The sequence below is a fragment of the Cygnus olor genome, chromosome 3, assembly GCF_009769625.2.
Source record: "Cygnus olor isolate bCygOlo1 chromosome 3, bCygOlo1.pri.v2, whole genome shotgun sequence".
In the NCBI taxonomy this organism is placed as follows: domain Eukaryota; kingdom Metazoa; phylum Chordata; class Aves; order Anseriformes; family Anatidae; genus Cygnus; species Cygnus olor.
Genome location: NC_049171.1, coordinates 85,103,220 through 85,118,479, shown reverse-complemented (window position 1 = coordinate 85,118,479; position 15,260 = coordinate 85,103,220). Strand labels below are relative to the sequence as shown.

General features: G+C 43.6%; 1 protein-coding gene across 1 annotated transcript in view; it reads left to right on the top strand.

Annotated features, from left to right (window-relative positions):
- Positions 1-14,765, top strand: part of SRD5A2 (steroid 5 alpha-reductase 2) — a 28,538-nt gene extending 13,773 nt beyond the window's left edge. Inside the window, exons 2-5 of the mRNA XM_040553022.1 lie at positions 8,838-9,001; positions 11,691-11,792; positions 12,724-12,874; positions 13,448-14,765. Of these exons, the coding sequence (XP_040408956.1) occupies positions 8,838-9,001; positions 11,691-11,792; positions 12,724-12,874; positions 13,448-13,514 (484 nt within the window). The 3' untranslated portion in view covers positions 13,515-14,765. The remainder of the gene's footprint in view (positions 1-8,837; positions 9,002-11,690; positions 11,793-12,723; positions 12,875-13,447) is intronic.
- The last annotated feature ends 495 nt before the right edge of the window (positions 14,766-15,260 follow it).

Here is a 15,260-nt window from a genome sequence, read left to right as displayed (position 1 = left end):
AAAAACCACCAGTGATGGACGTTCTTCCAACCCTTCAGCTAATACTTCTTTTTTGCAGCAACTTTTTTTGGAGTTGTAAGTTGTTACAATGTCGTCCACAGGTTTTCTGTCAGGTGAAACAACCCAGAGTGCTTCAGTCTTTCCACATAGCTCACATTTCCTAAACCACAGCTGTTTTTCTCTGGACTGCTTCTGCTTTGTCCCTGCATGTTATAAGGTGCAGAGTTCAGCTGGACACAGTATACTCTAAGTTCCTACTAACACCATGCAAAGGGGAAAGATTGCTCTGAGCGTCTCCATCAGCACTCCTGTTTCCACATTGTATTTTAACATTTGGCTTCTGTAACACAGCCCGACATTCTCAGCTCATGCTGTTTGTGACCTACCAGCACTCCCTCTACTATCCAGACAGTTTTCCAGCTTGTCTTTTACATTTGGTTAGACTTACCCAAGTGTTTTATTTTATCATTGTCTTTACTGAATCAAACTTACTGTTTTAAAAATATGAAACCAATATTTCAAGATTGTTGTTAACTCTATTCCTCACTCTTGGTGTGCTCAGCATCTCCCAGAGTTGTGCTAGCCATAAACATATTAAGAATATTCACTTTTTCCCAGAGGCATATCATTCATTAAAACAACTGAATAATACCAGAAAAGTCTTTTACAGAACCTCTCTCAAAATACCCTTTTACTTTGATAGTGAACGACTGTTAATGATCCCTTGACACAATTTAACAATCAATTTCACTGCCACTTAAAATAACATCTTCTATATCAGGAAACTCCAAGAAACTTCTAAGATTGACATGTAAGATAGTATAAAAAGTCTTGCTAAGATCAAGACATGGAACAACTGCTGCTGCTACCCTCCCTTTCCCATAATACATGCAATTTATGTTAATTCCTTCACTAAATAAACCTATTTTAAGAAAATAAGATTACCTAAATTAAATATAGAAATAAATCCTGCCTCCTGCTGTTGTAGGTATATAGCACTCCTGGAGGTGGAGGCTGTTGCAAATACTAGAGTTTGGCTTTTTAGGCAAAAGGTCCATCATGCTGTACATTGTGGACTCCAGTACTTTGCTGTGCGGTCTTTGTGGGCAAACTGTGGGTCTGTGTGGGATGGTCTTGATTCCAGCAGGGATCTGTACACAGGAAATCATTCCTTTGCTTATTAGCTTCACTTTACCTTCTTTGGCTATTAAAGAGCAAAATATTTTGAAAACAAATGCCAGTCTTTCCAGTGAATTTGTCCAGTTTGGCAGAAGAGATAGATAGAGACAGCTGGTTCTAGGATCTTGCTCCAGTTACTTTTGGTTATGGACATTCAATCCATTTTTCCCAATTTTTAGTCCAGCTTTCTTTCAGATCTCCTTTCTGCAAAAAGGAAGACATCATAAAAATTTGCTTAGCTAAGAGCAAATATAAATAAAATAATATTTCGTAATTAAGGGTATTTAAAACCAATTTGGAATTTCTACTCCAAAATGGAAACCTGTGAGAAACAAATATATCAATATAAATGTATACTGATTGTAGCTTGCTGATGGACTGTGACTTGCTGGCACAGCTTGCTAATGCACCAAGCCCAAGAATTTTGTTCTTGGTTTCCCTCTAGAAAATGCATAATAATTGAAGTGTGGCACTTGTTACCTGCTAAAGCCAGTAGAAAAGATCACAATGATTCAATGCTTTTCACGATTCAATGCCTTTTCTAAACAGTGAAAAGGAAGAATTCTCCTTTGTTGGTTCTGACTGGGTGCTGGTAATCACTGGGAGATACCAGATTTTTCCAGTGACAGCTTCAGAAATAATGGCAGAATAACAAGAGGAGCGAGGAAGTAATTCATACACAGACTTGCAAAATGCTTTTGAAACCTGGCTGCTGTTGTAATGAATTTAGAAAAGCAGAAATGTGTTCCTTGGAGTCAAGCCTACACAGTCCTTCCTTACTGATTAAAAACAAATACCCATTATTAGGTCCTGTTCTTTTCCTTCTTCTTTTTCTTTTCTTTTTTTTTTTTTTCCAGCCACATGTACTTTATTAAGTGTTGCACATCTAATCATTCCTGCATGCAATAATGTGAAGAGGACTCAGTTTCATCCCTACACTGTATATGTCCTTCTTACTTTTCTAACCATATAGCATGCCTAAAATTTGTAACAATTAATCAGGTGCTCCCAACTAGTACTAGATTGTCATGACTGACTAACTTTAGGTGTTTACAGTGTTGAAATTGAACATTACATAGCTCACATTCCTCAGATTTATCTGAGGAAAAAATCTCAATGCATCATTTTTTTAGCAATGATTGATAGTAGTGTAGAAGCAGCATTTTATTCTTAGCCATTCACATCGGATATACGTGCTTCTGCAAATTATCGTAGATCTTTTCCTAAAATCCCACTTTATTCAAATGCAGTTGTAAGCAGCTGAGCTTTTCTGATTCAGCACCAAGAATTCAACCTGAAGTCTGTATTAAACTGTAGGCAAGAAGTCAAGCACAGTTGCTGATTCCCTTTGACTGTCAACCTTTTACGGAGTTGGCTTCTGCAAGTGCTGCCATCCATGGTGTCAGCCTTCTTGGGATAGTGAGTATCACTCCGGAGCTTTGCTCGTAAATGCCAGTGTAAAGCTATTGCTTTTCTATTCTAGGGAGTTAACTCTATTGTTTTTAACTCCCTCAGTTAGTGTGTGATTTTCTCAGATGAGATGTGAGACACTATGAAACCCTCAAGTTACCACACTGGCTTAGAGCAGAGGTCTGTCCCACTCAGTGCCCTGTCTTGGTAAAAGTCTTTCAGAAGAAAGTGCATTAAATGGTGGTGTGGTCGGTCACCCAGGGAAGATGCTACCCTCTGTCTCTCTGAATTGGAATATGATTTATCCACTGACATAGAAAAATGAATATGCATTCCAAAGCCTTAGGCTTTTTCTCCTCTTTATTAAAGGACCTGCCTGTGTCTGTAACCTGTGGTTATCCCCCTTCTTCTTCCAGTCCTACTGAGCTCTTTACTTCATTTTTTTTTTGTGTGTACAATGTTAGTATGTATATATTGATTGCATTTGAACTTGCTTGCTTTCAGTATCATGAGAACTTCTGCACACACATATTCAGCTCCACCAAATAGATTATTTTCTATTATTTCTGATATTTTTTATCTCCAATATATCTTCTTGTTTTAATCTTCAGTCCAAATTCAGCAGATCCAATGGTCCGGTATAGGAATCTCTTCCAGGCCTCTTCTTATTTTGCCACTCTGAATCCTTCTTCATTTCTGCTGTCTTTCACTCAGTCAGTCTTGCCCAGACTTTCCATGTTCCATTGCCCTTTTTCTCAAGAACTCCTGAAACCTAAGCATGGTGCCATCTCTGTCTCAGGGTTTCCTCAGTCCTTCTCCCATCCCTCGATCAGATGTGTGCCTGTGCCTTTTCCCCAGGAAAGATGAGTGCCCCTGCCAGATGCCTTCATACAGTCCTGAACCTGCTCCTAAGAGACTGCAAAGAAAGAGTGTCCCTACGAACAGGCTTCAGGTTGGATGAATTTTCTAAGTGGGCCACAAATAACCCAACAACTGTAGATTGAGCAAATTTTTTTTAGACAGAATACTCAGCAACAAACCCAAGATGACAGGTCTACTATTGTTTTTTTTTGCAGCTGGACTGTAAGCTTGTCAGTATTGCATATATCTTTCTTATTCCTTAAGTTATAGCGACCAAAACTTTGTCCAAAGATCTTTGGAGGAACATGGAAGTAGGATGTTTTGCATGTGGTTTTGAAAGGAGAGCTAATTCTAGCTTTGTGCTAGTCATAGCTATCTGTTAATCTGCATGACTGAAGTAAAAAGGGAGCTCTAGCTCCCATCACAATCGCTGGACAATAATTTGTCCAGCCTGGAGAAAAGAAGACTGAGAGGGGATCTCATCAATGTGTATAAATACCTGAGGTGTGGGAGACAGAGGGATTTGGCCAACCTCTTTTCAGTGGTTTGTTGGGACAGGACAAGGGGCAATGGCCACAAGATAGAGCACAGGAAGTTCCGCACCAACATGCGAAAGAACTTCTTCACAGTGAGGGTGACGGAGCACTGGAACAGGCTGCCCAGGGAGGTTGTGGAGTCTCCTTCTCTGGAGATATTCAAGGCCCGTCTGGACGCCTACCTGGGCAGCCTGCTCTAGGGAACCTGCTTTGGCAGGGGGGTTGGACCCTATGATCTTTCAAGGTCCCTTCCAACCCCTTCAATTCTGTGATTCTGTGTGATTTAAGATGAGTCTGCAGAACTGGGCCTTGGACCAGCAAGTGATTACAGCTCTCTGATGGTCCCAAACACTTGCAGCAATGCAGGAAGGGTCAAGGAAGAAGAGGTGCCCTGCAGCTGGCGGTCACCCAGGGCCACGCACAGCCTCCGCAGGCAGCTGCAGCTAGAACTCAGCTCCTGATTTTACAGCCTTCCGAACATCAGGAGATGATGTGCAACTGCAGTACTGCAGTCAGGAGATCTGACGTCTGTCCTGGACCTACAGCAGGTATTGTCAGAGGCTCAGCAGCCCAGCAGGCATTCCTGCGTGCCAGCACTGTTGGTGTGCATGTCACCTGGGTCACAGCCAGAATTGATTCTCGAGGCTGCGCCAGAGCATGTCTCACTGCACACACCTCCTTGACAAAAGGGACGTGGTCCACCCTGTGCCGTACAACTGGCTCCTAATAACCTGCATGCTTTCATTGCTTAAATATTCCTGTCTTATTGACCTTTTGGGGCTATTGCAAAGTCCATGGGAATGAGGAGGAAGTGCAAAGCAGCTTAGAGTGGGATGTATGAGGAGAGAAACAGAGAGGTGAGGAAGCTCTACTGTTGTTTGTGATGCCAAGGTATCTGTAGACAGCACAATGAGGGAGGGTTAAAATCCTTCTGTTTCACTTTTGAAAGTATTTGTCCTTTTGAACTGATAGCAAGATTGCCTACTGCTTGAAACTGACATTTTAACTGTTACATTTGTTTAAATCCTATTTGGAATAACTGAAAAAAATAGAATTGGCACATGAAAATGAGCTACCAGATTGTGTCCTGGTGTTGACCGTACATGCAGAATAGACTCAGCAGTCTTCTGCAAGTATTCAGTGAGAATCAGTATAATACAACTCAAAAATAGTAAAAGTTAAAAATTGACTCAGAGAGCAATCCACAAATAATTTATGGGATTGGTCTCAAAAAGAGAAAGTATGTGCATATTTTTAGCACAGACCCTTCAGCAGCAGATGTTTTTGCAACGTGTCCTTTGACATCCAGGAGTCTCCAGAATAATTAGAGGCTTTGTGCAGGGCATCACAGATAGCCCAGGTAGAAGACATCCATCTTCGTGGATGTCTTCAGCCTTCACCCAAGTGGTCAGATATGCCAAGGGCATCAGCAGCTCCCCACCAACATGGTCAAGTGACAACCTATAGCAAAAACTCCTATGTTGTTAGTTGTCCATGCAAATAAAATAGCGTTGAGGTCACAGAATCACAGGGGTTGGAAGGAACCTCTGGAGATCATTGTGTCCACCCCCCCTGCTAAAAGCAGGTTTCCTACAGTAGGTTGAGCAGGAAAGCGTCCAGACAGGTATTGAATATCTCCAGAGAAAGAGACTCCACAACCTCTCTGGGCAGCCTGTTCCAGTGCCCCGTCACCCTCAGTGTAAAGAAGTTCTTACACGTGTTTGTGTGGAACTTCTTGTGTTCCTGCTTTTGGCCATTGCCTCTTGTCCTATCAGTGCACACCCCTGAAAAGAGCCTGGCCCCGTCCATTTGCATCCTGCACTTTACGAATGTATAAACATTGGTCAGATCACCTCTCAGTCTTCTCTTCTCCAGGCTGAACAGTGTATCTTGGGGCTTAACGCAGTTGCCCCAGGTATAAAATAGCTCATGCGCACTGGAAACACCTCTGGTTTCTAGACTGAAAAGCACGAGCTGCTGCTGCCTGAACTACTGCACCTGGGCCCTGGAGAAGAAAAGACAGCAGCAGCATAAATGCCTCCAGTTAACACGCTGTTGGAGGAGGTCTGAGAACTCACTCTTACTGGATTATGGTAATATTGGTGAAAAGATTTCCACCTTCCAAGGAAAGAAGAAGAAACCTCTGGTTTCCCCCAGTTTGAGTGGGAACCTCCATAGTTTTCAAGGGAGCTGGACTAATACCTGTGAGATGAAATTTGATGCAATGTCAAGTCATTTTCTCTTTGAAACCTGTTCTTCTGGAAAATAAATGATGGAAAAGGAGATGAATAATTTATTATTCATTCATTTAAAAGGAAGCTGTTGGCAATGGTTTAGTCAGATGCAGTGCCTTCGGCCAGTAAAGATAATAAAGGACTAAAGGATTAGTCATGAATATTGCACTGAAAGATAAAGGTCAAATTTGTCATTGGTCTAAATCCAAAAGGCCATTTTTTGATCTGTTGTTCTAAAATGGTGGCTTCTGATCCTCTTTTGATTTGCACACTGCAAAATAATTTCAGCAGAGATGCAGACTCTTCCATGTACTATTTAATCCTATTAACTATCCTCATTTTATCTCAGTTGCCTTTTCAAAACCCATCAGGAATAGTTTGTGCACCCTCAGGTAGCTGTGTGGCACAAGCTGACAAGCCCTGTGTTAAAACAAAGGCTTCTGGCATTGTTCAGATACAGGGAACTGAGTCTGGCCTCTGGATTAACTGAAGCAGATTTCCTCAGAGAAGTTGCTCCACAACACAGATTATTGGATGAAATCCTGAGTTGAATTTTCAGAAATCACTATGAGTCAGGATTTCACCGATGCCAGGATTTTATCCCCTCAACAACAACAACAAAAACTGGCACCTCCTGGCTCCCCTGAGGTTGTGCTTACACTGTGCACGGAGCTTCCTTCTGTCCTGCATCCACGGCACCCATGGTAGGTAGCTCCACGTCTGATTTTTGCCCTCCCGTTAGTGCTGGATGAACCATCTTGTGAGCACCTGTAGCCTTCGTACTGCCACAGCACGTTCAGGCAGTGCCATGGCAAGCATCAGCTTCACCAGGAGCTGAGACGAGGAACAGGAGCTAGGGTGGGAACTTCTGTCCGTATCAGCTAGAGAAATTAGGAGAGTCTCGAGCATACCTGTTTTTGACAAAGGGTCTCACTCCAATCTGCTGTGTAAATTCCCCTCCTAAACTCATGTTTCTGTACAATTTGCTTTCTCCAAGTCTCCACTTATGAGTGTCCCACTTCTCATAGCTGCTCGGGTCCAGTTTGCCAGTATTATTTCAACAGGCAGGTCTGATTGCTAAAGCTGGCCTCGCCTACTCCAGCACCTCATTCCTGAAGGACGAAAGCAATAGCTGGTAGCAGTACTCCAAAGAGCATTCCTTTCCATGCTTTAGTAAGTGTGACTTGTGATACCACTGCCTGAAAAATATTTTCTGTACCTCTTAGCTTTCACTGTATTTAGAAATATTTAGTACTTCGGCATCATAGCTGTCTTAATTGCCAGCAATTTGGCTTATCTTGCTCTGGAAAGCAGTGAATACATTAACATGTTGTTGCTTGTACTCAGCTTACTCACTTTTAGACATGCTTAATAAGATTCAAGCTAGATTTATAGTGTTATGACATTTTATGCCTCAGCTTGCTGAAGTTGATACTGGCAACCCGGGCTGTGGATTGCCTACCACTAGAGCTTATATACTGCGATGATAAGCACCATCCAAAGCCTGAGAGGCCAAAAGAAAGACGTAAAGAGTGTAGATTTTATCATGTACAGAACTTAATTGGACAGGTAAGAAAATACTTAACAGTCCTGAATATAACATCTCCACTTCACTCTCCCAAAAATGATATGGATTGCGTACAGGTCAAGAGGGGTATGCCCTCCTCAAGTGGAGAATGTGTGACAACTAAAACCACACAATCACAAATTATTTGCTCCTGCAAATGTTTATGCTAGCGTTAGCACAGCTTTTGTCTAAGGAAGCTTTGGTTGCTGGAACTGCATGAAAATCTTGGCATTTAGCGTATTAAACTGAAGTTTTTAGCTCTTCTTATTTTAGAGAAGAGTATGAAAGCATGGAGGAGAGGCAGAGACCGGGGCAAAGTGGCTCTCCCATGCAGCCAACAACATCACTCCGCCTCTAGGTCGAAGTGTCCGAGCAGAGCAGGACAGAGCTGCAGTGTGTCAGAGATGAGCGGAGATCTGAGAGTGGAGCAAGAGAAGCTGGGAAAGGCGATTACACCTCAGGTTACATACCACAGGGGGTGGGAGAACCAGAGGGGTCTTGACGTTGCCTTCAACTCCACAGCCCCCCCATGAGCTAAATCCCTCAGGGATCATTCCTGGTGGTGGGATCAGGAATGTCTTCTCCACAAGGAAGCTCCTCCAGAGTGCTTGTGGCTCATCTGGGAGACTTTGAACATCAGTGTGCCCGTGTGCTTCCACCACTTCCTTTGCTCAGCCCTCTGCAGTATGGCAGCAAAGGGCAGCCAAGGTGTTAGTATGAAAGTGCTGTTCGTGGTTTGAGTTCCTCGTGTTACCAACAAGGGAGAATGAAGGCAGAGGGATATTCTTGAAGCCACAGTGACTCTGGATGAGATTTCTAGCTTCCCACCCTGTGCTCAGTCCCGAGGGACCAGAAAAATATGGGTATCGGCAGTATTTCTTGTTCCCATTTGTTGTTGGTCTTATTTTGTCACAGTTGTTTCCCAACATTTAATCTTTACTGACTTTTTTATATTTTGTGTTTTGTTAAGGTTTTTCTTCCTACAGCAAAGAAATTGCAAATACAATGTTATCGTGTAATGTGCTGACTTTGTTTTCTTATCTACCTTAGGACATTTATTTACCCCTTCTTCACTAGAGGCAGACCTTTCCCACTGCAATTGCTTTTCTTTGGCACGTTATTCTGTATCTATAATGGCTTCCTCCAGGGGTACTACCTGATTTACTGCGCTGAATATCCAAACGATTGGTGCACTGACATCAGATTTACATCAGGTAATTACAGCTGCAGGATTCCCAAGATGTAATCTCCAAGCAATTTGTCAGCATTTTGAATTACGTCCTAATCTTCACAGAACATGTGAGTCAAATCAGTTGTGATGGAAATCAGCATAAAACCTGCCTGCTGGCCCAGACAAAACAACTTGATGTGCAATGACATTTTTTTGCTAGGCAGCCACCTCTGAAGGCATGATGAAGATGGAGGGTCTTAGAGCACAGCCTCAAATCTCCAGCCTTGTTTTACTGACGCCACCCAAGAGCCTCCTGCTGCTGCGGGCTGCGGATATGCTGCCTCAGACCTCAGCTGAGCAGGGATGTGCCCCTGTTTGGCCAGAAATGTCCACCAGGCAGTGGCGAGAGTGTGCAAAGGCAAGCTGTGGCTTTCTCTCCCTGCCAGGGTGGTTTGCACTTGATGCAACCATTCTGACTGACAGAGGGCAAAGCCCCAGCATAAACGAGGCTTTAGAGACAAAGGGCTCTTTTTTCTCCTGTAGGGCACATGGGAAGATTAGAGATCATGCACAGTCTGTTTGTATGTTAATAAGGTTCCTTTCTGTTCGGTAACTTAAGAGCCTAGCTGAATTTCGCCCTGTTAAAACCCTGAGAGAATAACTGAGCAAGAGCAGCTAGGTGGCATTACACATTTGGTGCTGCACTGAAGATGATTTTCAAATGCACACTTTGAAATGAAAATCTACATGGAGATCAGAGGAAATGTTTTGGATATGACAAGTACAAAGTAACCAAGGTACTTTCCGTACACTGTTTCAGGCAGTGGATGAAAGTTCAGTCTTGTGTCACAGCATCACATGCTAAAAATCATGGATGTTGTTTAGCAACAGCTTCCATATCTATCAAAGTAAATGCCACACTGCCTAATTTGCATAATAAATTAAAAATATATTTAATGAGGGGAAAAAAAGTGAAAACATTATTAGCAGTACTTAAAATCTCAAATGAAAACCAATGTATTCTTCCTGTGCAGATTCTTCCCAACTTTCTGCTGCTCCTGGAAGTGTTGAGGTTTTACCAGTACTTACTCTTTTTGCTATGCTTCTTAGCACCCACCACCTCCATTTCATTCCTGTCAGACACGGTTTTCTCAGTGTCTAATGTGGCATGAAATGTAGGGCATGTCACCTGCAGAGTTCCTCAATCAGATGCCTCTAGTTTTTCAGCTAAATGGAGTCTGATCGATGAATCACGCCGTCCAGAAGCTGTCAGCAGCCTTCAGTGAGTGAGCGACTGCTCCGTGTACATGCCCACAGCTCTGTCCAAATGGCCTCGCTGCCGGTGGACTGAGCTGCCCTGGGATGTAGGTTCCCGTCCCTGCTCCGGTGGCACGCTGGATAAATTTGTGTTCCCTGGGATCCTCTTTCCCCAGCTGTAAAATGAGAATAATGAAACTTGCCTGCAGCTCTGCAGTAACGTGCACAGCTGTGGCAGGCTGCCATCAGCGTGGATGTGGTATAGAGCCTGCTAGCAGGCTATCTGCTCTTCTTTTTCACTTTTCACTGCTAAAAGAGTTGCCTCAGAAAGAAAAAGAGCAAGCAGCAGCTGACAAGTCAGGAGAAAGTACAAGAGGGGTCTTTTAGACTGGCAGGCAGAGGACCCTTTTTTGCCTCACGCTAACCTTTCTGGCTACCTCAGCCACCTGTCCCTCAGCAACCCAAAATAAGCCTGTTCCTCAGGTCCTTTGCCTACTTCCTTAACTTTCTGTTCAGTTGCTGCCAGTATCCTGTCAGTTATCACGGTTTCTCTCCAGCACTTGCTTCTCTCTGATCCTTTCTATCCCTGGCCTCCTCCTTCTCCCAGCCCCCCCAGTCCATCCCAGTACTTGGCCACTTGATGTCCCTGGGGACTGTCAATACGTAGGTGCTGCTCAGCCAGGGGGAGACTGAGCTTCCAGATCATTAATGTCTGTACTTGTGGGACCCGATAAGGTCAACCGTACAGCAGCTGAAAATTGGCAGCAGGCTATCCTCACATCTGCTGCTCCAGCTGGTAGCACGTGGTAGCACCAAGCTCTGCTCTCTGCCTGAGGATGGGACATATAGATACACCACAGCACGACTGCAAAAAGCCTGAGGAGCAATCGCAGTGCCCACAAACCCGTGCGCAGGGATGATTCTTGACTTTTTAGCCTTTCTTCTTCTAATAGCTTCTTGAAAGCTGTCTTCTTCATGTCCTTCTTGAAAATGGAGCCTTGACCTGCCCTCTGGTTTTGGAACATGCACACATCTCCGATGCACACACCATTTGCCCTTCCCCTCAATGTTCACTGACTATGCTGCTCAGTGACTGTGTCCACCTGGGAAGTTCAGCTTTTTCTCACAGCACCTGAAAGTGCCCTGGTCGGACTGACAGAACAGTCTGCTCAGGATGGTCATTTTTCTGTGCATAATTGCTCTCCACACTGAAGTTATCCAGTGTAGGGGATCCCACAGCTGACACGGAGATACACGGTTATTTTGTCATCCATCATTCATACTTCCCCAGTTCAGTAGCTTTCTCAGTAGCAGCACATTTTTGACTTGAAAAAGAATCCACCCACGTCATGTTAGGGCTCACGTCTGTGTGCTCCAAAGATAAACCTCACAAATGTGCTTGAATTCCTTGGGTAGGGATAATGGGACAGACCAGAAGCTGCCTTTCTAACCCATTTCTCATTTCTCTTTCTTAGGCCTTCTCTTATTTCTGCTGGGGATGGGAATCAACATTCACAGTGATCTCCTGCTGCGCCAGCTGAGGAAACCTGGGGAAGTTACTTACAAGATTCCTCAAGGTATGTTTTTGTCATTAGGGAAAGTAGTGCAGCAGGACAGATGATGTTTTCAGGTTGAATCTGTGGCAAAACCAAATAAAAGCATAAATGCCAGTATCGCTCAGGTACTTGCTGCAGATGCTTCCTCAGCAGCAGGGACGAGCATGAGCTGGCTGCAGACAGTCGGCAGGAAGCAACAAAAGTGTCTGCAAACACGGCCTGTGAGGAGAGGTTGTAGGAAATAGGCTGGATAATTTAAAGAAGATTGAAGTGGGACATAATAAGAGTTTTTAGCCTTGTAAAAGGCAGCTGCAAAGAAGGAAATCTTCTGGTCCAGGAAGAAGAAGCAGTGGACTTCTTACATTGCAAAAGGAAGATTAAAAATGTAAACTTCAGGGAAAAAAAGTCAGAGCTATGAACCAGGAAATGCCTGGCTCTGTAGAGAAACATGGACAGCGATCCAGGAGGTCCTGCTTTTGGAGTTGACTCCTGCTGGCTTGCTGTGGATGCTGGTATCTCTCCCCCCTGCTCCATTTCTTGCCTCCAATACTGACCTGCCCCTTGTAAATATTTTGATTAGCAAGACTGAGATCCAGATTTTGCATTCCCTAAAGGTAGTGGAGTTGCAAAATATTTTTAGGGCCAGAAAAGAATTCAATAAACATTAATAATTATAATTTAGATAATTCTAATAATGGGCTTTCTTAAGCCCTTCTCCAAATGGAAATAAATGATTGTGAAATGCTGGAAACCTCTGGTTTAGAATTGCCTCTGACTCTTGTACTTGTACAAGACCTTCCTTGTACTTTGACATGGCTCCACTGGCTTCAGGGAAGTCATTTTAGGTTTCTGTTATGGGTTCTGAATAAGGAAGGTAGAGTATTGGTTGCTGACTTCATGGGAAGGAACTTCCCAGGAGGGTAAAAATCACATATTTTGTCTTTTGATGCAGGGGGCCTGTTTACCTATGTTTCTGGAGCCAACTACTTTGGAGAAATTGTGGAGTGGTTTGGTTTTGCCATCGCAACCTGGTCCCTACCAGCCTTCGCCTTTGCCTTTTTTACTCTTTGCTGCATTGGGCCACGTGCTTATCACCATCACAGGTATCAAACCCCATACTGCTTCCTGCAGTGTGCTGCACCTTGCTCTTGGAATGCACTTTGCAAAATGCCAGGGAGGGGCAAAGGAGCAGGGCCAGAATTCAAGATAAAATCCAAATTTAATGCGATGTAGAAGAAGCGTATTGGCCTGTTCACGGCCAGGTGAAAGTACAGCAGTGTGCTAGAAAACCTGTGGAGTCAAATGGGCCTGACAGTCATTTAATGTAGCACGAACTGCATCACTGCTTCCCCTGCATTAAGGCATCTTGTCACCAGGCCTGGTAACATCAACCTTTCCTGAAGGTTCCTTGCACTCTCTGCAATATTTTGGAGTAGACATGCTCCTGTGCTCTGAATTCTTAAGGTTTCTACTTTAGGTCTGCTACAACCTTAGCATTATTATCAGCTTTCACTTAAATAACCAAATATAAATATGGGAATATTCTTTTGCAGAGTAACACAGAGAGATTGCAAAGCAGTTTGGAGGTGTTATAAGGTTCCTCAGCTGAGCTGTATTGAAACTGTCCACTTTTCTTGCATGTATGCAGTTTCACTCTCTTGCTTGTTTTCTTTCAGGTACTATCTCAAGACATTTACGGACTATCCAAAATCAAGGAAAGCCTTGATTCCTTTTGTTTTTTAATAATTGAAATATGGACACTGTGTTCTGTTTTTATAGGGCTTTTTTTTTTTTTTCCTAGTATTAAAGTTAGGTCTGATTATAAATAATTGTACAAATGGTAACCTGCGGTTGTAAGAAGCAAGCAGGTCATTTGGAACTGAAGTTCTTGTTTTAATTATGGGAGAAACTGCAGGTAGCTGTGGGCATAGGGACTTCCCAAGCAACGCACTTGCTTTTCTGTGGAGTTCTACTTGTGGAAAACGGGTATGACTCCACTGAAATCAGAGAGAAAGCACTGGCCAAAAGCTGATGAAGAAAAGTAGAAACTAAGCCCATGACTTCAGGTGAAAGTCCTCAGCAGCCACCCCAATCTGCAGCCCTTCCAGAGCTGCTTCTTCCTGCCCCCATGCCATAGCGCATGCACCCTCGTGCTGCCAGCACTGCCCTCGGTGTTCCCACAATTTACACTGCAGCAGGGGTCTCCTTTGTCAAGAAAATAACTCAGCCCATTACTTTGCATCTAAAAGTGAGGTTAGCTCCCAGAGCCACAACGCAAAAAGAGGACACGTGTGCCAGCACAAGGCTGGAGCAGGGTGCCGTGGCACAGAGGCACCGTGAAATATGTGGAGGTGCAAGCACCTTAAGCTGGCACTCACAAGCATGTCTGTGTTACTTCCTTAAGCAATGCCCTCCTCACCGCCAGATGATTAATCTTTAGCCACTGGGAGTTTTTTTTTTTAAATGTACTTTGTTAAAGCTGTTGCAGCTACATTAGGACTTTTGTTTCCCCTTTGGCAAATCCAGAGGCCTTTTCAGAATAAAAACTTTGTCCACTCAAAACCACTCAATTTTTAGTCATAAAAATAACTTGAGATGGTGATGTGTGACAAAAAAATACAACAAATAAAAAGCTCTGGGTTGAAGAAAATGTTCTCTGACACTGGCAGTACATTTTGTCTAAGAGGAACATTTTCAGATACTCCTATTAGGAAATGATACAGAGATATTGAATTTCCACAAAGACACAGTATGTCTTTTCATAATTTCAGAATATAGTTAGGAATTTTCCAAAAAATGTCAATAGGAACAGATGTCCCAGAGGATGCTGATAGTTTAGTTACTCTTTAAAGCATAAAATCCTGCTGAGAATTATGCTGAGTAGCTGGAAAGAAAAAGACCAGACCACACATACTAAACGTATTACATACTGCTGGAGTAACCTGATTGACTGTATGCAATTTTCTCCAAAACACAATAAAATTTATGTAAAACACAGAGCTGTGCTAGTCTGTGATTTATTGTTTACAGAAACAAGTCTCTGACATTGCTTATACAGTCTGCTCACGTTGGGTTCCTTCTTCTGGGCAAACCCTCCCTGCTTTGCTAATATTGTCCTCATTGCCCCATCCCTGGAGGTGTTCAAGGCCAGGCTGGATGGGGCTTTGGGCAACCTGGTCTGGTGGGAGGTGTCCCTGCCCATGGCAGGGGGGTGGAACCAGGTGATCTTTACGGTCCCTTCCAACCCAAACCGTTCTGTGGTTCTGTGATTACTGTGGATCAGTGGCCAGCAGAGGCTGGGCCCCACTGCACTGATCCCTGTACAGCACACAGCATAGACAGATCCTCTGCCAAGGAGCTGTGCAGGCAAAGGTGGGGGCAGGATGAAATAACACACAAGCAGATCTGTTGTGGCTATGAATTTCACATCAGCACCACAAACATATTTTCCTTTTGTTTCCTTGTTTAAACCTGCTGTGTGGAAACGCA